Raw genomic sequence first — 24,103 nt, 5'->3', positions numbered from 1 at the left:
CACTGCGTGACCTTGGATGAGCCACTTAACGTTTCTGTTGCCTCAGTTTCCTCCTCTGTAAATGGGAATAATGATAATACCAACCTCCTTCAAGTCTCACTGCTGGGAGACTGAAATGAAGCACACAGCCTGGTACACAGTAAGCGCTCAGGAAATGTTAGGTTTTCATTATCAACCAACGGAGAAGTTGGCAAAGGACATAAAGCAATTTGCAAAGGCAAAGTATGGATTATAAACAAACAGGATTAATCTCACTAGTACTCAGAAAAAATATAAATATAAAAGAGGCAGCAACTGCTATCTATTAAATTGGAAAACTTGTGCAAGTGACTGGCAAGCCTGGCAGAGGTAAGGCGGCACAGGTGAAGATGATGTTGCTGGGAGCTAGATATAGTGGATCCTTCCTTTTGGAAAGCATGAGCCATAAAAATGATGATAGCACACAATTCCACTTTTTTAAAATCTACTCTGAGGTGATTAACTTACGCGTGATTTCTTCCCTCTTTCCAGAAAGTTTCATAATATGCTCATAATCATTTTTACAATTTAAAGATTATAATCTTAAAAAGTGATCTGGCATCCTTAAGACTCAAGAGCCAAATGCATAATTTAAATATGTATCTGTATATAAATAAATACATCTATGAGCTCAAGATGTGGGCACCCCGTTGACCCCTCTTTCTAATATAACAGCTATGTAGCTTAAAGTTCACAGCAACCAGCTGAGGGAGGTAATGTGTCACTTGCCTTTCGTAGCTAGAAAATGGGAACTCAGAAAAGGCCGTGAATTGCAGTGTTGCAGAACAGGGCTCAGACCTCGTCCTTCTGGCCACAAGATGTCATACTAGGTCTACCCTTCCCAGGTTCACACCCCCAGCCCAGACCTCTTACTTTGCAGATAAACACGATGGAGGACAAATTGACAAAGTCTTTTGAGATCAGCTGCCCATACGAGAACTTCTCTTTCTTCCCCAGGATCACGAGCTCCCAGACCTTCTCATCAGACCATGACTGAAACAGATCCATCTTCCTGAAGGGAAAGGCCTGTTAGAATCCATTACCCTCCACCACAGTAGTTGCACAGCTCTTAGCAATTTCCAGATAGGGAGCATGTTCTCCTGTTCTTGCAAATGTCTGAGGTAGATTTCACACGCCCTCCTATCCCCTAGCCTGTAACCAGTCTATTACCTCCCACTTTGGCTCCCTCTGCCCTCTTCTCCAGGCTCCCCCCTCCAGCCCATGCCCCTCTGCTGCTCCTCAGATACACCAGTGTAAACCACCAGCTGTGTGATCTCTCATTTCTGTTCCTCCAGAACTTTCTCCAGCTCCATCCCCTTCAACCCTGTGGCTTGCTAAGACACCCCAAGAGTGCCTCGCTTCAGCTCACCAGCTATTCTGCCCCCTAGCCCAGCAGTCCTGGCCCTACCTTTGGTTTGGACAGCTCATTCCTGCCTATCTCCTCTGGCTCCAAATATTCAGTCCTGGGGAAGTATCTGGACTCTCCTCTCTCTGTCAGATTGTTCCCTGTGGTTGAAGGCCCACCGCAGTGACTGCCCCTTCCCCTGACCTCACACACCACATACTCGGGTTTGCCTTTCCCTATACACACCCTCATGGGGGTACTACCAATCGTCTTAGATTTTTCACTGCTCCAACAGATTACGAGCTCAGAACTTAGTGACTCGGGCATTACTGGGGGCACTGAGGGCACCGAGTTTCATCTAGGGCACCAAAGGGGAACAGGATGGTGCCACGTCCAGACAAAGAGAGGGTCTGGAGACACTGGAAGGAAAGTGGGGACACCACAAAAGGAGCACCTACTATGTGCCAAGCACTGGACCACATACTTCCTGTGATCTCATTTGATCCTTACAAAGGATCAAAGGATCAAATGACCTTGAAAGAGAGGAATCATTATCCCCATTTCACAGAGCGGAAAATTAAAGCTTGGAGAAGTGAAATGACCTATCTAGGGTCATGTGGCCCATACGCCTAAGAGCTGAGACTGGAAGGAACTCAGCTCTATTTTTTCACTGTATGAACAAATGAACTACTACTCTCTTGGGGAATAAATTCACCTCTTTTCGGGCTCTAGCCCCTTTATGAAGCTCTCTCTCAGCTCTAGTCCACAGGGACCCTCTGTCCCTCATGCTTCTCTATAGCCTGCAACCTACAACCTGTATTCTCAGTGCCAGTGCAGACGCTTCATTTGACTTTCACTCTTTTCCTAAGGGTGAGTAACTAAACATAAGCACCCGCATGTGCCTGGCACTGTGACAAGATGGGGATTACAGTGGAAAAAGGGCAGATCTGGCCTTGCCACCATACTGTCTGATGGGGCAAATAAACTATAAAGAAAGTAGTATATAACCAAGAACTACAGTTTGGATGGGGTTTTAAGGAAACATGGTGTGATAAAAGCGTTGAGGGGGCACACTCTATTCTCGGGTGAGGGTAGTGGGGTTGCTTAGTGAAGTGGGGCAGTGAGGGCCAGGGACTTCTGAAATCAGACATTCTGGGACATCCCCATCCTGAGACTTGGTTCCCTAACCCATAGACTGGGGAGAATGAAACATCCTCACAGGCCTGAATGTGAGATTAGATAAGGCAGGTGGTACAAAGGGCTTAGCGTCTTTCCTGGCCTAGCAAGTGTTCAGTAAATGTTAGTCATTCTAATATTACTATCCCACAAGGAAGGGATATTTGAGCTGAGATCTGAAGGTATAGTAGGGGTTTGCTAGACAGAGAAGTTATATGGGAAGCGGGTACTGAAGAACATTCCAGGCAGAGAGACTAGTACCCAGAGTTTCCCACCAGGCCTGAGACAAAGTTAGGCATCTAATAAACACCTAGGGGGAAGGTGCTGGCTAATGATAAAGTTACCTAAAAAATTCAAACTGATGATTAGCATTCTTTTTAAGTTCCTGTTCCAGCTTATTAGCAATGAAATCCTCTTTGTCAACAACCAAGAACTCTGTTTCTTCCATACAGACCACGGTGGCCTTCCTTACTGAAGAACTCAGAAGACTCACTTCCTGCTGGGTAGAAAAAGGCAAAGACAAGTGAGAGACCACCAATGGCTTCCTGCTTGCAGCCTTGCACCTCTCTCTCCTGCTTCCATCTCCACCCCTATCCCTCCACCCTCCGAAATGTCTCCTCCCCAGGCTGTGGGTTTCCTGGCCCACCTTGTGGTCCTGCTCATTCCCTACTTCTGTGGGCCCATTCCTCCCTCTTAATACGCTGCCTGTGGAAAAAGAGGCAACAAGCTTGACCAGGCCAGAGAAAGGAAGCTGGAGACACCTCACTGAGGAGTCACTATATTGTTACTAGGGAACATACTCCTTAAACGTCACAAATGAAGAGGCTGTCCTTGGCCATCACTTGGTCCACCTCAATTGGCATTTGACAGGTAAGGGCTCTGGGCAGTGACTTGCACAAGAGTATAAGGCAGGACGGAGTATAAGACAGGACTGGAATTGGCTGAGAGGTTCTAGCAGGAATCCTCTCACACCTCAACCCCACCGCAGGAAGCCAGGCCCTTCCCCCATGCTTACCCCAAAACAGTCACCCTTGTGCAGCAACAATGGATGGGGGTCTAGAAAGGCACTGCTGCCATCTTCATCCTCTGTCACTGCAACTCTGCCCAGATAGATGAAATAAAAGCTGCTGCTCCTCTGCCCCTTCTTTATGATCACACGCCTGCGACCAAACCTGGGAAAAGACCATGGCCAGTTGATCTGGTAGCAATACGGAGCCCGGTCCATGCTGGGAGGAGATCTGGACTGGTTGTGCTCTTTGTTCTGGAGTACAAAAGCACAGACTGGGACCAGAAGGGACCTCAGAAGAGCCCAGTCCCAGCCCTATCAAGTTGGACTTCTTCACTAACACTTATCTAGTATACTACCTGCCTCTGTTAGAAGCTTCCTGAGAGCGGAGCCTCTGTCAGTCTGCTTAGGTACATAGTAAATGTCATGGAATAAATGAATAAATGAATGCTGAAAGCAATGGATGAGTAGCTAATTGATTAAGAGCATTGGCTTCAGAGCCAGACCAGGATCCCAATTCTCATTCTGCCCCTAGCTTTTGCCACTGGACAACTCATATCCCCTTTCTGAACTTCAGTTTCTCTTACCTGTAAAATGCAGATGAGTATACCTAGAAAGAGACAGATAAATGGTCTTAATATGGTCCCCAAGAACTCACTACCCAACTGGGAACCTTTGGGGTAGAAGTACACAGGTCCAGAGCAAACTAGGAGTTAGTGCTTAAGCTCAGAGAGAAGTTTCTGTATTTCAAATGCAAGCTCAAATCTCACTTCTTTCAATATTCATTCATTTCCTTCATTCATTCAGTAAGTTAAATAAATTCCAACTGTGTCTGTCAGGCACAGCAGTAAAGGACACAGATTTCATTCTCAAAATTATGGCCAAGTACAGGAGATAAATAAAATTTAAAAATGCTTTACAATAGGTAAGCACAGGCTAATTCAGAAGCACAGAGAAGGGACATTTAACCCAGCTTAAGAAGGTCAGAGAAAGCGCTAGGATGGTTTCTGGAGTCATCCAGGTAGAGAGAGAGATGGAAGTGCATCCCAGGCAGAGGGACCACCATGTCCAAAGGCACAGAGGTGGCTGGAAGCATGGCATGTTCAAAGGAATGACCATAAGCTCCATTAGAGAGGAAAATGGGAGACGAGGTGGTGGTCAGGGGAGTAGTGGGAGAGAGATTTGGCTCAGTCCAATCACAAAGGACTTCAAAAGCTGGGCTAAGTTGGACTTTACCAAGAAGGCAATGGGAAGCCCAAAGTCTGCCCTTTAGTCTCTCTGCCAAGATCTGATGAGTCAGTGGCCTTTGTAGAAGTGCCCCAATGGCAGGATTCAGTGTTTTCCAGTCTGCTGCCATTTCCCATAACTCCAGTCTCTCTGCACTTCTCTCAGCAGGTCCTCCTCTGTCTTCTTCCCCTCTTCACTGAGCTACCAAGCAGCAGAAGAGCCAACCCTCTGCACAGGCCAAGTGTTAATCAATTTGTTCCATCAATTTGTTCACATTGCTCTAATGCCTGGAATGGCCTTTCCTCTCTTATTCACCTATTCGAAGTCTTTAAAGGAGCAAAAGGTCCAGCTTAGGTCTACCTCCTCCAGGAAGCCCTCCCTGACTCAACCCATAGCAGCATCTCCTCTTCTGAGCTTCCAGAGTACCCCCTGACCTTAGGACCCTGCAGCAAACTGCTGGGGGCAGGAAACAGAGGACAGATGGACTGAGTACTACATTAGGCTGGAGTCAGTAGCTGGAGTGAGTAACTTTGTTGGGATACAAACCAGAGGGAAGCCTGGTTTGTTGGGATACAAACCAGAGGCTCTGTCAATGTAAGAAAGAGGAGATGGCCCAGATGACAATGACCAGATGGAAGAAGGCAGGCACATTCAGCCAGGAAATAAGACTTTGGAGAGGAAAGAGCATGTGTTCATTCAAGTGTAGGCTCCTACAGCTGTAGCCAGAAAGACCCTCAGAGGCCATCGAGCTCAATTTATATTTTGGGGATGAGGAATCCACGGCTTGCTGAAGGTCACACAATGAGTCACACTTGAGTCAGCACTAGAACCTGAATCTCCTAGAGCAGACATCTATTGTTTTTATGCCAAGCATCTGGTCACCTTTTTCTACCAACTGCACCCTGATTTTGCTTTGGGGAAAACACCCTTTCTTGACTCTTAAGACAATCAGAGCATCACTACCCACTGATAATTCAAGCAGAGCCAATCTGGTTCAGGAAAAAAAAAAAACTGATCCCAAGGCTCTAGTCTGAGGGACTAAAATAGTCTCTCTTTCCCAATGGACTGAAACCAGAAGAATGGAAGTTTGGAGCTGGAGCTGGAGCAGCCATCTTGCCACCATGAGAAAAGAGTCTAGCTGAGAAGGTGGCTTATGCTATGAAGAACCAAGAGATGGAGACAGACAGACAGACATTGAGTCCTGGTGACTTTGAGCCCCTGAGGCCAGCTGAGCCTGAACCTGGAGGACTATCCCGGGATTTTTCAGATACATGAGCCACCGATGCATCTCCTTGGGCTGCATTTTCTGCCTTGCAACTTGCCACTGGAAGGATCCTATCTAATCTGCTAATTCCCAGTCCAGGCAATAATCAATAACTGGCTTTAACAACGACCCTCTTTTGATCTATACAAAAGCCATATTATTACCTTCATTTCACTGATGAGGATACTAGGCTCAGAAAGGTTAAGTGGCTTGCTTGAGGTCACAGCGGGGCAGATATGGCATTAAATTCCAGAGCTTCTAGCTCCATGATTATTTTTCTTTCCATGACACCATTCTGCCTGCCATGGAATCTTACTTTAAGATAGCAATGACTTGCTCTTCTTCACTGGGCTAGGACAAAGCAGATGGTTCCCTCTGCCCGGAATGTCCTTGTCTACACTTCCACCTGTCAGATCTACCTGTTCAAATGCCACCTCTGCTGTGAAACTCTTTTGGTCAAGCTAGTTAAAGAGTTATCTCCCCCCATGGCTTATTATCTGCAGAATGAATACTGCATGATTCATAAAGGGTCATAATCTGTACTTAGTTGTGATTATGTGCTCCATGAAGGAAGATATCAGGGCACAAACCTTGCATCCTGGATTTTCAAGACAGGCCTTACCTCAAATACTCTGCTAGGCTGTCCCCCATAAGCCAGTGAAATGTCCTGGAAATAGCAATATTTCCACATGTACTTCTTAAACTTCTCTAGTACAAGGTACTTACATGTCACTTTTTGTGACATGGGCCTTTTGACAAGCTGATGAAACCTTCACAGAATAACATCTTAAATGTATAAAATAAAATATATCAGAATTACAGTTAATGAAAACCCATATTTGCAATATAGTAATAAATGAGCATCTTTATTAAGGTATCAAATAATAAGATCTAGCAGCATATCTAATAACTACCGTATTTTCAAAGATACAATGAACATAAACTGTTTTTCAAGAATCTACAGGAACGTGAATACGATGTAAAAATATCCATGATTTCTTTTAGTGAAAAAGTCATAAGAATATCTAACACTACAGTAGTTTGTTACCTATACCCAGGATTGAAGGAAATGATAAATTTCATTTAGAGGTTAATGAAAATACAGGTACAATTTTTTTTCTCATCTGAGTTCAAGACCCTTGTCCTGGTTCCTATATGGATGTAGTACAATCACCTGTGATCTATTCTGGCTTTTAGGGCCTGGATTTGAGTACCAGCTCTGCTACTTATTTGGGTGACCTAGGATGAATCATTTTCCCCTTCTGAGCTTCAGTTTTCTCATCTGAAAAATGAGGGAATTGGACCTTTTTGAGGTTCCTACCAGATCCTCTCCAGATTCAGTGGCTTCTTAATTCTGGGTAGACTCTCAATAAATACATGAAATCAACTCATAACAGTGAGCACTCAGGTGAACTGGCAGACAGCTTTCCATGGCTGACACTCCATGGAGAGGCTGGCAGACCTGCCATGGCCTTCTCAGCCTGACTCTTTCTGCCCAGCCCAGCCCCAGCCCAGGAGCCAAAGGGTGTGCCCCTCACTGACCGTTCAAAGCGCATGACTTTGGCCAGGAGCAGCTGCAGGGAATGAGAGTAGTTCCGGTAGCTCCCTATAACCTGCAAGGTGTTACAGAGGATCTGGATCTCCTGGTCTGTCCTCCAGGAAGGCTTCTTCTGTGCTATTTCGATGGCCTTTAGAGGGAAGTAACCCTGGAAAGAGAGAGCTAGAGTGACACATTGAACCCAGCAGTTTCCCCCATGGGCGAGAGGGCAACTCCCCACACTCCTGCTTTTATACTTTCCCACTCCCCGCATGATAGTGGTTGACATGGAGTAAGTGCTTACTGTGTGCCACACACCGGCATATGCATCTTAACACATACCATCTCACTGTATCTTCGCCCAGCCCAAGAAGTGAGGCACTATTATTATTTCCAAATGACAGATAAAGACACTCAGGCAGGATTAGAACCTAGATCTGCTACCTTCCACGACCTATATCCCCAGCTACTAACCATAGTGCCACTGCCATTCATTGTCTCCCTGCACCAGGCAACATGGGCTCCCTGGGCTCCAGGGATCCTTTAGCACATACATACTGCAGTCAGGGGACACCTCCCTTGCCTCAGCCTGCACCTCTGCATGCTACAGAAGACTAAGAACCAGAGAACCTACAGAGACTATTAGCTAACTCTCATGAACCAGAACTCTTGGACCAGTGGGCAAGCAGATCTACCCATTCACCCACCACTCCCATCTGCTGAGGAAATGGTACTTAAGGGGTTAACACCCTCACTGGCAGCCCATTGCACTTAAGTAAAATCCTAACTCCATACCACAGCCTAGGAGCCCACATGGTCTGACTCCCTACCTCTCTACACCCTTCCATCCTCATCTCCTGCTTCACCTCTTCCTTCTCTAGTCTCTAGCCTTCTGACTCTTACAGGTGCCAAGCTCACTTCTGTCTTGCAGTCCTTTTGGGCTGTTTCCTCTGCCTGGAACGTTCTTCCTCTGGATTTTCCCATGAATATGACTGGCCCCTCCTTCCTATTCTGCTCTCAGCTCCTCCAGGAGTCCCTACTGGATCATCTAAGCTAAAATAGCAGGGCCTGTTCCTGGCACCCTATAAGCTCTGAATCCTTTTCTTCAAAGCATTTAATACTTTCTGAAATTATTTATTCCTTTTTGTTAATGTGTATATTTGTCATTTTCCTATTCTCCCACACACAAACGCACAATCTAGAATGCACTGTCCAATATGGCAGCCAACAGCCACAGGTGGCTATTTAATTTAAATTAGATAAAAGATAAGTTCCTCGGTCACTCAAGTGCTCAACAGCTACCTGTATCTGCTACTGCACTGGACACCACAAACTACTGAATATTTCCATTATCTCAGAAAGGTCTGTGGGACAAAGGTAGGCGAGAATATAAGCCCCAATGTACACATGACAGTGGCCTCATCTATCTTGTCTACCACTCTAGAATAATTCCTCACATGTAGTGGGTGCTCTAGATAACATTTATGGGAAGAATGAATGTCGGCAGTGCTGAAAAATAGTAATTGTCACAGAAACTAAATGAAAGTGGACATGATAAGGAATGCTGGACATTAGAACAACAAATCCGAAGCCTTGCATATTTACTCAGAAAGGCTGTGTGGCTCAGTGATTAAAAGCTCGTGGGCTCTGGTGCCAGGTGCCTAGATTTGAACTTTGGCCTCCTATTTCCGAGCTGTGTGCCCTGGAACAAGTCACTTCTCTCTGAGACTCAGTTCCCCTATCCGATAATAGCAGAAACTATATGTATAAATAGCAGGCTTACAATGTACCTGGCACACGGCAAGGGCTACGGAAGTGTTGCTGGCCATTTTCATGGTCTAAATCCAATCTTTCTCCTTTCTAACTCTCTTTTGCTATTAGTAATCCATTGGGATTTCTATCACAGGGTCCATTTAGGACAAAAATCCTGGTTCCCCTGGCTTCTATGAACCGAACTGATGCTTCAGGCTCATTTGGGGCTCTGATTCCTTCAGGAAATCTTCCTCACTATCCCCAACCCTTAGAAAGCTCCTTTTCTGGGTTCCTATAGAACTGACTCTGTTATTTAACTTATTATGACCTAAACTCCTAATCAGCTCCTTAACTGTAGGTGAGAATGTTATACAACCTATTCCTCATAACCAGAGACAGATCTAGGACTACCTTAGGGACTCGGGGAAAAAAAAAAAAAAAAGGGAATATAATTCAAGCAGGGCCTGGAAGACTTGGCCCCAGCCTGCTTCCTGAACACCATTTCTCAGCACGCTCACCCTCACGAGCTTCATGCCAGCAGTCCCCTCGCTGTGTTCCTCTAGCACACAGGAAGGATAAAGGAAAAAAAGGGGGACTGCCCTTCATCCCAGCACCCAGAGCTGGCCGTTAACATCCGGTATACTTGTTTCCTCTCTTTTTCTAATGTATAAATAAATTCTTTGAAAATAACACAAGTAATACATGACTATATTTTCCATTAAAAATCAGAATATAGATGGTTAAAATCCCTTTGTACCATATCATGTCTAATCTGGATCTGCTCTCCACCACCAGAGTTTACCATCTTTATACATTATTATATACTTATACATGTGCCCACAAAATATATATAGAATTGTTTTCGTTTTATTTACATGTCAGACTGCAGACATCATTTATTTAATTCATTTTGCACTCAATGTTCTTTTTTAAACTGTTATGTGAAATGCGCCCATTGTTTCCAAAGTCTCACAATTGCTATAATAAATGAGTCTAAATTCTAAATCTCTATAATTCCAAGGATTCTTCTTGAGAAGTTTAGTTTTAGCAGAGTCCCAATATGGCTATACTGAAGTTTAGTCACAATCCAGTCACAATCCAAATGCTTCCTGAGCGGCAGGTTATATATGCATAAATGTGTGTGTGGGTGTGTATTAGCTTGATTGAGATATAATTCACATACCATATGATTCACTATTTAAATTATACAATACAATGAATTTTTAGTGTATTCACAGAATTGTGCAACCATCACAATAGTCTTTGAACCTTTTCATCACCCTAAAAAGAAACCGGTACCCATTACTCACTCAAAAGACATGTTTTTAAATTGGGTCTCTACTCTTCATCTCCCTGTTGGAGCCAGAGTCAGACACAACTCATTCAGGAGGCTGAGAGGCCTTGCTTATATAATGGATTTTTCCTCTGTACCCTCTTCTCTCCCTCTACTGCTATGCACAAAATTGCTTTCATCTCTAGAGTTCTGTGGCTCTCAGAGAAGCCCCTAGTTTCTCCTATCTGAAGGGCAAACTTTAGGTAAATTTTAGGCCCAGTGTCAGACACTGGCCAGTCTGGAATGTTAAAGAAACCCAGAATTTGGATGACTTAATTATGCTTCGTACATAATGAGGCATGAGAAATTAGATAATGCCCAGGAGAGGCAGGCAACAGAAGTCACAACAGAAGTCACACATAGGCTCCAAGGGGAGAAAGAGGTGGGGCAGGGTGACAAGTGGTCTTGGTAACAGTTATAAAGCTTTGTCCTGCCCCCTTTCCCTGACAGAAAAACCAGTATGGCACTCCAGGGCAGGGTTGAGTCAGGTCTACACTGGTAAGAATTTCAGATCTTCCCTATAAATACGTAGGTCCCTTGAAATTTTAAATGTAATTTTAAATTTTAATTAATATCCAGGATTTGGTAGGGAGAAGTTGGGAACATAACCATGATCCTTGAAATTCAGAGAACAAGTCACACAATCCAAAGCCTCATCCGGGTATGGCATCTCCTTATCAGAATGGCCATTCTATACCTAGGAAGAGACAAGTGCGCCCAGTGTCTCTCAAAGAGTTTGAGCCAGAATTCTCACACAGGCCAGGGCTCTTCCTACTACCCTGATTTTTTCTTCTCTGTCTCGTGCTCTCAAATCCTGTTCTTTGCCTTCTGCTTGTTTTCCCACAGATCCGAGTGCAGGAGCTCTCTCCTGCTGGTTCTGCTCAAGCTGTAAAGCAACAATGAGTTTAGAGGGACTCACAGTCTTAAAATGCCAGGACTAGAAGGGATCACTGAGATCAGCTATTTTATAGATGAGGAAACTAAGTGGCTAACTCAGGGTGACAGACTGGGTTGGTGACAGAACCTGAACCAAACCCAGCTGTCCTCATGCCCAGCCCGGTGCTCCTTCCAGGCTATGAAGCTGAAAGAAAATTCTCAACATCAAGGTCAGAACTATGCATACCGACTCTGCAACGAAGTCCATGGTATCAAATGTGATCCGGCCTTGTTTCTTTTTCTGAAAAAGAAAAAAAAAAAAAGTAGGGGACAGAAAGGAAGATCAGCAAGACAGCTACTATAATTCTGCATTGAAACCTTTCTATGCAACTGGACCACCATAGTAGGCAGGGAGCGCTGGGAAACCTCCTAGCAGCTGGGCTTCCCATGGCCACCTCCTCTCAAAAGCCCCAACTCAGCACAAGATTTGGGTGCAGTATCGACAATATACTAGTGTGAGGGGAGAGAAAGATGAGGGAGGGGAGAGGGAAAAGAAGAGAAAAAGAAGAAGAATGGAAAAAGAAAGGAAGAGGGAAAAAGAAGCAAACAAATAGGAAAATATAGAAGGGAAAAAACAGAAAGGAGGGATTAAGATGGAAGAAATGAAGCCGACCTCACTGCATGCCTGTAACAAGCCAGGCACAGCACATCTTCCTTATCGACTCCATTTCATCTTCAGGACAAAGCAGGTATTAAGCCCTGTTTTAGACTTGAAGGGAGAGAAGGAACTTGCCTAAGGTCACACAGCAGGTGAATGGTCCTCGTCTAGAGGGTGGCCAGGAGGAGGAGGTATAAGAGGTCTTAGAGATGAATTAATCCACCCCTACCTCCTAAAAGATGCAGAAAAGATGTGGTAAGAGTAGAGAAGCGGGCAGAGAGAGAGAGGGAAAATATGTAGGGGAAGTTGAGGGGGAAGAAAAGGGACAAACAAGGTCCTGACCACCATCTTGGGCCAACCAGGACCCCCATTCATCTCTCTAGGTGTATCTCATATCTTTCTCCAGAGTTTGGGTATCCACGTGGTTCTACTCAGGGGAACCAATGAAGGAAAGGGGTGGTGTTCAGAAAGATCTGGATTCACATACTCTACTAAAAACCAGTCTATGAATCTCTCCACCCAACCCTATGCCCCAGGCCCCTCGCTCTCTGCGCAGCAGCCATATGACCCCCACAAGCTGCCCTTGAAAGGCTTCTGCTCTACTCAAGGCCACCCTCCCAATGACAAGCCTGACACTGATCTTCAGCTTCCAGTTGCCCAGACATCAGCCCAGGTCTGCTGGTAACCAAAGACTCCTGGTCTCCAGTGCCCTTCACTTCTCCAGTGCATGACACCCTGAGTCAGAATGTCCATACTGAGAGTTCACCTTGTCTCTCAGGTCACAATTCTTCTAATTCATCCTTTCCCATCTCATGGCCCAACTACAGGGCAGAATATGGCTGCAGACTTGTTTGGTTTGGCCAGCATAGTGTCTTCAAAGTATATCTGAATGTCTTTTCCTCTCTAGCTGGCCCACGGGCCCCTCCTCCCTGCTACATCTTAAACGAAGCCACACACAGAGTTACATTACCAGCTCGCCCCTCCGAAACCAATCCAAGACCACCTTCCTTTCTCCCATTACCCCCCTCCCCGCCCCCGCAACACACACACACATGCACTTCTTTCCTTGGCTGCTATCCTTCAGAAAACATTTTGGAAAATATTTTGGAGTGAGCTGCTGGTTGCAGCAGGGAGGCAGAGGCAGCATCTAGTCACCATTGGCATAACAGAAAAATAGGCAGGGTTTGTCCAGGTATTGGCTGGGGAAACTTTGGAGCCCTGGACAGTAATGAACGTAACTTTGGGGAACCAGAACAAGCTAACAGAATAGTGATCAACTTTTCTGAACCAAAAATGGGCTCGTAATCTACCACTGGGGTAAAATATTTGAAACTGGGACCCTCTAGAAAATCTAAAAACCATAGTCACCAGAGTTGCACAGGCCCTGCAAATGTTCCCTTCTTGTTTAAGTGGGAGGACAGGAAAGAAGATAGAGAAGGTGAACAGTTGGGCATTCATAAAACCCCAAGTGGACTTCTTCAGGCTCTTTTGATCACCTCTGGAATGGTGACGATTTCTTCCCCTCTCCCTTTCCACATGGAGGAAGTTGTACTCATTGAACACTACTGGCCCCTCTCCTTCCACACTGAGGAGTGACTTAAACTCCTTAGTGGATTTGGAAGGAAACACTAGGCATTATCACCCCCTCCTCCTTTCCTCTGAGACCACATTCCGCTCTGCTCTCTCTGCTGGAAGTTTAGGGCAGAAGGCCCTGCTGCTACAGTGGAGGCTGCCATGGCCCAGCACTGCGTGTGACTGTGTATGCAAGGCTGTCTAACGCCGGGATTCGGTATTAGGTAACCCTCTCACTTGATGATACAAGTCATCTTCTCAATATAAATCTCATCATTAATAAAAGTAACAGTTGGGTCTCCCATCTGCTTTATCCTTTGCCTTCTCTCTCAGTTGGTACAGAACTTGGGCTGGAAAGTGGGGTGCTAATTATAGTAACCCCTTAAACCTCCAAATCCTGCTGAGCCTAGCTGCTTACATCCCAAAAGGAGAAGACAGGGTGCCTTCGGTGAGGATTCTCAATGATCTGATATTCCCGGAATCCCCTGAGGCCTTGGCGGAACATTTTACACACTCGGATCATCATAATGATATCCAGGATGAGCTGGTACAGCCCCTGTGGAAACAAAAGAAACAAGAGCAGTGGAAACCGTCTGTTCTCAACCATCAGCAGCGGGCCGGATGGTGCCAAGCTAGGTGAAACGGAACAGGATTAAATGCAATGGTGTGCTAGAGCGATGGTTACATTTTCAGGAAGTTTTCAAGACTACTGAAATCATGTTGATAGCTTGAAATTGCCCATGGTGGGAATGTTTATGCCACATAAATATTGGCAACTACTACAAATGGGGGCATCCCCTTCTCCAGGAACGAGTAGTTAAAACATTTAGCAGCCTAGTTCTAGTTAAATGTGCACTCTTTCACTTTGGTCCAGAAAATAAAGAGCACAAATAGTGGCAGGAGGCAAGGGATGATGCAGAGAGCCTGAACTTGGGAATCAGATGGGTCTGAAGGGAGAACAGTTAGCAAGATGCAACACTGCTGGCTTTGAAGACAGAGGAAGGAAGCCGAGAGCCAAGGAATGTGGGTGGTCTCCAGAAGCTATAAAAGTCAAGGAAATGGATTTTTTCCTAGAACCTTGAGAAAGAAAGGCAGCTCTGCTAACACCTTGATTTTAGCCCAGAGAGACTCATGCCAGACTTCTAGACCACACAAGATAATAAATTTGTATTGTCTTAAGTCACTAAATTGTGGCAATATGTTAGAGCAGCAATAGAAAACTAACATAATGCTTAATCCACGATGGCCCATCCAATATTTTCCCTGGGAATTTGGAATTGGAACTGAGAACAAATCCCGAATACGAATTTAGGTAAGGGCAGTCATCTACTTGCCAAGAAGATACAGGGGATAAGGAAGCAAGTTCAACATCAAAGAGACAAATCCAGAATGTGAAAGAATCTAAAAGTCACCTAACCCAGTTTCTTCAAAAAGTCAATTTCCTGAGGAAAAATGAACAAAGTGTGGGGACTATTCTAGATTAAGACTCAAGAGACATACAAGCAAATTCAAACTATGAACCTTGACTGGACCCTAATTCATCATAACAAGGTGTAAAATACATTTTAGGAACAAATAAGGAAATCTAATATGACTAGATATTAGATATTATAGGGAAATTGTTTTAATTTTCTTAGTATTACGGTGATACCATGGTTGTGTTCTTATTTTTAAGAGAGTGTTATAACGCATGCAACTTTCAAATGACTCAGTAAACACACACCAGTGCACACACACAAATACAGAAAGCCAATATGGCAAAATGTTGATTGTTAGATCTAAGGGATGATCATTATATAAATTTCAACTTTTATGTTTGAAATTTTCCGTAATTTAAAAAATGCGAAAACTAAAACCTTTTGTTTAACTTCTGATAATAAGGACATCATAAACAAAATGAAAAAGACAAACTGAAGAATAGAAGAATATATCTGCCATGCATATAATCAACAAAGGATTACTATCCAGGATTACAAACAATTACTATCCGGAATTTTTTTTTAAATTCTACAAGTCAAAAGAAAATGAATAGAAATAACCCAATAGAAAAGTGAGCAAAGGCTATGAACAGGTAATTCAAAGGAAAAACTTGAACCACCTATAAATAATGAAAAGATTCTGAATACCACTAGAAATAATGGAAATGAAAATTAAAGTAATAAGATACCATTTTATACTTATCAGATTAGGAATTTTTTTAAATGTTTTTAAAAGTTGAAGCAATATTTTTAGAAGTTGAGAATGTGTCCTTTACAATCAAGGAATTATATGCACCGTTATGCTTACACATACTCACAAGGAAGATGATCATGGAACACTGTAACAGTGGCAAGTGTCCATCAGCAGGGGAATGCATCAAAATGTTATAGCACAGTCACAGGATTGAACAGCGCACTAGAGCTGTGTATGTCAATGTGGGTAAAGCTCATGTATAATTTTGAATAGAAAAAGGTGAAATATGATGCCATTTATGATACCATTTTTTAAAATGTGCTGTATACTACATAGTTGCTTATGGATACTTATTGCTGCTATATATACATACATGTGTAATAAAATTTAAAAATATAGATAGGAAGGGTATATATCAGCCTCAGGAAAGTGGTTAGCAGTGAGGAAAACGGGAGTGGGACGGTGAGGAGTTTCACCTGTCACTTTAGATTTTAAAAATCTAAATAAATTTTCTTCAAAAATTATAAACCTAAAGGAAATATGGGGAAAGGCTTTATTAGTAAAATTAATGCTTGTTGAAAACAATATGCTACTATGCTAAGCCCTTTATAAGTATGGACTAATTTAATCCTCAATAAATCTATGCAGTAGGTATTACTACGATCATCATCCTTTACAGAGGAAAAAACAGGCATAGCAAATCAAATAACTTGCCTAATACTAACATTAGCCACATGACTGATAGGTGACAGGGATTTGAACCAAGGTAGGCTGGCTCCAGAGTCCAAAAGTTTAACCTATTAACTTACTCTGTGGCTGGGCCTGATTATCTCTGGATCTCACAATAGCAGGAAGGGTAGGTACAGAGTAGGACTCAGGAGCTCAGAGTGTAGCCTATGACTTGCCCAGTTTCCAGGAGGAGGTGGGGTGTGTGGAGGCTACAGGACAGCGCTCGGAATTCAGTCTTTTTGAAGCCAAATCTGGAACTCTTTCCTTTGTACCCATGCTATGACTCCAAAGGTACAAGGTGGCCACATTTACCCAAGGCCCCCTCCTACACCTGCCTCTCCCTTCCTCAAAACACCTGTCTGTTCAAGCTTCCACTCTTCCCTCCCAGGGCCCTTGACAATCCTTACCAGTTCCTTCTTCAGGACCTGCCAGGAATGAGATACCATATATCTCCTCATGGTTCCCAAGCTAGCAAATGTCACAACAAGCTCCTTTGCTTTTCAATGGTAGGACCACGTATCTTTCCCCAGAATCTTTCCCCAGTTATATGGAAATGAATAGCTTCCCTCGGTGGCAAGGTCAATGTTCCTCTCTACTCTTTGTACCCAACAGCTAAGAGAATTTCATCCTTATGTCACAATTAAGGATTCTAGAAGGAAGAGAGGAACTAGAATCTGAGAATCTAATATTTACTGAACACTCATAGGCATTATCTTAGTTAATCCTCAAAACTACCGCAAGGTGAGGGACCTCACACGCACTCCATACATGAAGAGACTAAAACTCAAAGTGGCTCAATGACTGCCAGAGCCATGGGGCCATCTTAAAAAAAGCAGGCGGCTCCAAGGCTGGGGCTGGGGGCATCCAACACCTCAGCCTGGGGACCACTCTGAGAACTTGGAGACCCTGGAATGTAGGTGTAGGCCACTGTCTTATAAATCTTGTTTAATCAGTAAATCAGGGACACTAAGCAAATCAGAAGTCCTGAACCAAATGGGATGCCAAATGTTGAAAGGAACTTCGTGACTTGAACTCAATGACTCTGAAGTTCTTTCAAAAGTCAAGAAGAATATAGGGTCTAAAGTATCTTTTCCTACTAAAGATGTCAATTTGATGATCCCAATTTGCTGTATAAGAAGCATCAGCGAAAAACTATGACTCCAAGTACCGCCAGATTTGCCATTTCAATCTAGCTAGGCCTATCTGCCAACTCTTCCCCAAATGACCACCAAATGGAAGGGAACTGAACACAGTGAAGACAGCCGGACAGCTGGGAACAAAGACCCAGGCTCTGAATTACTAAATTAATTACTCTTGGGATGAGATCCTAACCACTTACAGAAGCAAGCAGAGATAGAGCTGGGGTTTTTCCTCTCTTACCTGAAGAAAAGATGCAAAGGACTCAGAGAGAGAGGAAGAGAAATTTTCAGAAATAGAGACAGAGACAGAGACAGAGAGAGAAGAGGGAAGCAGTGTGGAGTTTTTGCCTCCTTTACCAGAGACCTGGTCTTGAGGAAGGAAACACAAGAAGATCCTCTACAAAAGTTGGGGGTTTCTGAGATAAACTACTGGGCATGGGGAAGGCAAGAGAAATGGTGGCAGGTGACTATGGACTGGGGGTGGGGGGATGAGTGTCCCATCAGTCCTCTGAGTTGTCTGAGGATCCAAATGACATGGAGAGGATCCAGACTATCAAGGGGCAACAAGGGTGCCAGTAAGTAGAACCAAGAACCTGATGAGACCCCGAAAGCAGACACTTTCAACCTCACTTCCTGCCAGCTGTGGTTGTGTAACTGCCCTGGGAATTAGATCAGTGTTGGGGAGGTAGAGGCAGGAAGTTTGGGGAGCTCTGAACTGGTCTAAGGTAAATCAATAGCCTGAAATTATATCCCCTCAAAATTACTGGATTAGATCTCCATTTACCTGAAGACATGTAAATTAAGTTGTCTGCCAGGAGATAGGCTGGGGACTCAAAGTCAGACATTAAAGTCGGTTCTAGAAATTAAGGAAGTGGCATTTCTGTTCTAGTTCCTACTCTTCTAACTGAATTATTACAGAGTGAATTTCAGAAAGAGCACTGGTCCTACTCTTGTGCGATCGTAGGTAAATCACTTAACCACGTGGGACCTCATTTTCCTCCTTATAAAATGGAGTTAAGAGTCAATTCCACAAATGAGGTCTTTTTAAGATAAGATCTTTCATTGTTTTGCTAATTATAAAAGTTATGTAACAAAAATTTATAGAGCTCCAACTACATACAAAGCATGAAAAAGTGAATAAGACACGGTCTCTGCTCACAAGTTCACAACACAATGGGGAGGAAAAATGCTTCTGCCACCATGAAAGAAATTCTCACTATAATAAGTTATAAACATATATGAAGAAAAGGTAGAGATTGCTCAGGGAGCATGAGACAGGGCTGGAAAGTGAGATGCCCATAAAGTGTGGCAGAAAGTGACCTTGGGCTGGCAAAAGCCATGTACTAGCTACCCATGGGCCAAACTGACCTGGCAGACTGCTTTATTTGACCTGCATGTTTTGGTTAAAACTTGCTTATCTTTAGTTGGGGAATGGGCTCTCCAATTTACCAAGTCCTCACCTCACAAAACAGTGTTACCTGTCAAGCATGTTATTTGCAACCCTCAGTATAGAATCTATATGACCCCTTTTGGGTCTAAAATCCTTTGACTATAATCAGTGGTTGCAAAATGGTGATCTACAGGCCATATTTAACCTGCTGGTATGTTTTTTAAAAAATGTGAATTAGCTGTCAACATTTAAATACTGAGATTTTATGGATAATTTTCTAAGAAAACATAATTTACCAAAGTAATCCCAATAGAAGCCATCTAAATAGACTAGTTTTCATAGAAGAAATAGAGAAAATTATTTAAAAAAAAAAAAAAGAAAAGAAAAAGCTCTTTCACCACCACCACCACCACCAAAAATGAAAAAATTACCAGGCCCTGAAGTTTTAACAGGCAACTTCAGATAATCTAGATGTTTCTTAAACTGACCCGGAGCATAAAAAGAAGGAAAATACCAAATTCTTTTTATGAAGTAAGAATACTGACACTTAAAAATCTGATAAAGATTGCATAAAAAGAGAAAGCTAGAGATTCATCTCATTTATAAATATTGTTTTTAAGATTATAAATAAAATATAAGCAAACGGAATTCAGTAGCACATTCAAAAATAACATAGTATCCCAGGAATGCAAAAATGATTAATAGAGAATCCATAAATACGATCTGTTATACTAGCAGAAAAATGATCTGATCTTCATATATTAAAAAAATATTTTTGACAAAGGCACATGAATCAACATGTCACTTTTGTGGGCTACAATGTGCTGGGACCTTAGTAAGATTGCACAGAGCATGCCTTAGAGCTGTCCCATTGGCTGGGGGCTACTCCTGGATGCATTCACTCGCCAGCTTTTCTGGGCTCAGCAATACAGTGGTCAGAGAAAGCTCAGAGTAGCAGGCCATCACGTAGGCCTGTTCAGAAATGTCATGTGCTGAGAAGACTCAGAGGGTTAAAGCCAACAGAAAATGCCTGGGGCTGCAGGTCTCAGGGAAAGCTGAGTCTGGAGTTCTCCAAAGAAGGCCATGCACCTTGAAGGCAGAACCAATAGCACCTTCTGTACCACATGGGGGTCACGATGACAGGGCTGGCTCTGGGAGCTTTCCTGGTGCCACTGGCACCAAGGAGAAGCAGGGCATGTGGGCTGACCAAGGAAACACACAGACAGGCTGTTTTTTGCAGCCTTGAAGCACCCAAGTACCATCTTCCAGAAAGAGAAAGTACAAACCAATTCACTCACACAAAACCCTTGTCATAAGGAGTTTCACTATGAACCTAAGAGATTTCCTGCCAGCCTGGAATTCTACGCTAGTCCTTTCTCCATACACAACTCCAACAAATAGCTGGTCCAGGAAGAACTCACTTCGTTTAAAGGGGAGTTACAGTAAAAAATAAATAGCACCAGACCTATATAAATAGATTGCTTCAAAAGTAGGAGAGGGAGGCAGGGAATAAGAAAAACAAATGGCAGATGAAAGGCACACACCAGAAGGAAATTAACATGAAACAGATGATAATCATGAACAACAAAGAACTCAGAGGGCTGGGTGAATTTTAAAACATGAGATCAAAACAAAGATGCCATAGTTCAAAGAAGAGATGATTGAGACAACAAGAAGAGATGGCACTGGGAAGCGTTTTTTAAAAAACCATCTCAGAAGTGAAAGTCATTTTTAAAAACATCAAAAAGGGAGCTAGGAATACAGAGGATAAGATTGCAAAAAAGCAAGGAGTTGGAAATGAACGAACAATATAGCTAACAAGTATGGAGATAGAGAGATGTGAGGTAACATACGTACATGGGTTTCTTTAACTTTTGTAGCTGTAAATCTTTTTTTTTCTGGTTTTATTGGAATATAATTGTATTGGTTTAAGGCATACAACATAATGACTTGATATATGTATATACTGTGAAATGATTGCCACAATAAGTTTAGTTAACATCTATCGCCTTGGTTACAATTTTTTTCTTGTGATGAGAACTTTTAAGAACTGTAAATCTTTTTTTCTTGTAATAATTGCATCTATTTCCATTTTTGATAAAAACTAGTTTGTTCTTAGCTCAAGGCACACATTTATAAACGACGGGCATTATAAGTATTGGAAGAACAAATGGTATCTTTGAAGTCATAAGAACTATAAATCTTAAGACCCCTTTTAAACCTAATAGACCAAGAAATGGATGTATAAGCATATTTAAATATATAAAGGGAACTAACAATAACAAGGCTGGAAAGAAAAGGATTAAAAAAGTAAAACAATTACTCTTGGACTTTTGAATTTTATACTAGGTATCTATCACCTATTCAAAATGAATGAATTGATTTTTAAGTAATAAAACAAGATCAGTGTAGTGTAATATGGAACACAGAGCTACTGGTAGAGTGCCACGTAAAAACAGGTTCATGGAAAACTGGGAACTTGCAGGATTGCAACTGAAGAGACTTCAGCGAAAGAAGGGAAAGGCAAATGGATGATTAAGTATTTCCGCTTCTGAATTTACATCGGTTTATCAGGAAAGAGAATTACTAATAACTGAGTTAATTACAAACATAGTATAACTAGATTAAGTACCCTAGACCTGTTATCTGCAGCTCATCAAAACATCAAAAGACAAAACAGATCTTCAGCCCAAGATCAAACACATTTGATAAAATATGTTATCCAAAAGAAGAAAAGAGACCAGATCAAGCTTCTTAGACTACATATAAAATTGTAAAATGCAGAAAATGGAACATCCTGGAGGCTTTTTATCCAAACTACCTCATTAGCAGAACCTGCTTCCTCTTCACCATGAGCTGGCCTCCTGGAATGATGTATGTACTGTGTGATGTATGTAAATGAAATTATAGGATAACTAAATATGTTGAAAACCTGAATTTCTTGTCCACTGGTAACTTAAAGTTTCCTATTTAATATTTCACATTAAAAAAATAAGGCAACATAACAAGGGTTGGCGAGGATGTGGAAAAATTGGGACCCCTTTGCTTTGCTGGTGGGAATGTAAAACAGTGGAGCTGCTGTGGAAAACAGTATGTGGTTCGTCAAAAAGGTAAACAGAGAATTATCATATAATCCAGCAATTCCAAGTCTGGGTATATACCCAAAAGAATTGACAGCAGAGACCCAAAGAGATCTCTGCAAACCAGTGTTCACAGCAGCATTATTCACAGTAGCAGAAAGGTAGAAACAGCCCAAATGTCCATCAGTAAATGAATAAACAAAATGTGGTATTACATACAATGACTATGTAATACCATATATATTAGTCAGCCTGATACACAATACATGAATAAACTTGAAGACATTATGCTAAGTGAAATAAGCCAGAAATCAAAGGGCAATTATTGCATGATTCCACTTAATGAGGGACCTAGAAGAGTCAAATTCAAAGAGACAGAAAGTAGAACAGCAGTTACCCGAGACTAGGGGTGGGGGCGGAATGGCGAGTTATTTAAAGAGTATAGCGTTTCGGTTTGGGAAAATGAAAAACGTCTGGAGATGGATGGTGATGATGTTGGTACAACGATGTAAACATACTTAATGCCACCGAACTATATATACTTAGAAATGATTAAAATGGTAAATTTTTATGTTATGTACATTTTACCACAATTTTTAAAAACTGCATCAGGATAAATAAAACACAAAACAAAACTCGAGAACTCTCAACAAAAGACAAAAAATTTCAAATGTGTAAAAGATTTGAACAAACATTTTACCAAAAAAAGTTAAAAGATGAAAAGATGCTCAACATCATTAGTTAGCTATTAGGAAAATTCAAATTAAAAGCACAATGAGCTATCACTAAACCCCAATTTGAATCGATTTTTGCAATCCAACAATACCAAGAGCTGGTGAGAATGCACAGCAACTAAAACCTTCATTCATTGCTGGGCCCTGGATCTACCCTGACTATACTTATCCTCTCTGAACTTTAGTTTGTATATCTGTGAAGTAAAGGGGCTGTTCCAAGGCTCTAAGAATCAAACACACCTCTATGGACAGAAAGCTGGCAATATCTAGCAAAAAATTGAATTTGGTCGTTTCCCTACTGGGAATATGGCTTAAGGAAGTCCAGGCCTTCCTTACTATCCAAACTCTTGCTTTTTGAACTCAGAAACCAAATAGATTTTATAGCAACAGGCACTTGTAATCCAAAAGAAAGAAAGTACTTTAAATACTAGGTGATTATTATTTTTTTAATAGTGAAAAATCAGCAACAATCCAAGTATTCAGCAAGAAAGTACTCTGTACAGTGTATACAGAGTGAGTCTCCTAAAACACAATCTGAACACATCCCTCCCCTGCTTAAAGTCCTTCCGTAGTTCCCTATTATCTCTAGGTCAAACTTGGGTTTGAATCCCAATCCTGCTACCCGTTAGCTAAACCTAGACAAGTTAATCACTCACTCTAGACCTGAATTTCTCATCTGTAAGTAGTGTCACATACATACAGAGGTTCAAAATGGCTAATAATGATAATAGCAATGTCTGTGACTTTTCACTACCACACACTAGAACTTCCAGTGTTACCCCTTTGTAACTATTACCATTTAAAAAAATTAATAGTGTATACTCTGTATCAGACCTCGTACCAGTTCCTTTACTTATATCTCCTCATTGAGTCTTCAGAGCCATTCAGTGTGGTAGTTATTATTCCCAGGTTCACAAAGAGTGTATGACTTCGTGTCTTGACTTATTCTGTAAAATTCAGGAAAATAGAATACATATAAATATATATTTTAAACTTAACCTGGGTTCAGGAATATCTAGAAATTACCTTAAATTGTATGCAGAAGTATGTAAGTGGATTACTTATATACTTCTTTCGTTGTTGTTTTTTCCAGAT

General features: G+C 42.3%; 1 protein-coding gene across 11 annotated transcripts in view; it reads right to left on the bottom strand.

Moving 5' to 3' along the window:
• CNBD2 (cyclic nucleotide binding domain containing 2) overlaps positions 1-24,103 on the bottom strand; it is a 54,085-nt gene that overhangs the window by 28,067 nt on the left and 1,915 nt on the right. For 5 of the 11 annotated variants that reach the window (XM_015597306.2, XM_015597303.2, XM_025039994.1 and 2 more), the window contains exons 2-8: positions 23,843-23,955; positions 14,183-14,320; positions 11,782-11,835; positions 7,579-7,742; positions 3,555-3,711; positions 2,884-3,038; positions 892-1,030 (exon numbers count right to left, since the gene is read on the bottom strand). In XM_015597306.2, coding sequence (XP_015452792.1) covers positions 892-1,030; positions 2,884-3,038; positions 3,555-3,711; positions 7,579-7,742; positions 11,782-11,835; positions 14,183-14,290 — 777 coding nt within the window. In that variant the 5' untranslated portion in view covers positions 14,291-14,320; positions 23,843-23,955. Of the gene's footprint in view, positions 1-891; positions 1,031-2,883; positions 3,039-3,554; positions 3,712-7,578; positions 7,743-11,781; positions 11,836-14,182; positions 14,321-17,072; positions 17,490-23,842; positions 23,956-24,103 lie in introns of those variants that run through there. The other 6 variants (XM_025039995.1, XM_025039993.1, XM_025039996.1 and 3 more) reach the window with 5 other exon arrangements.

This window comes from Pteropus alecto, unplaced genomic scaffold, assembly GCF_000325575.1.
Source record: "Pteropus alecto unplaced genomic scaffold, ASM32557v1 scaffold45, whole genome shotgun sequence".
NCBI classification, from domain to species: domain Eukaryota; kingdom Metazoa; phylum Chordata; class Mammalia; order Chiroptera; family Pteropodidae; genus Pteropus; species Pteropus alecto.
This window is presented reverse-complemented; position numbering and strand designations above follow the sequence as displayed.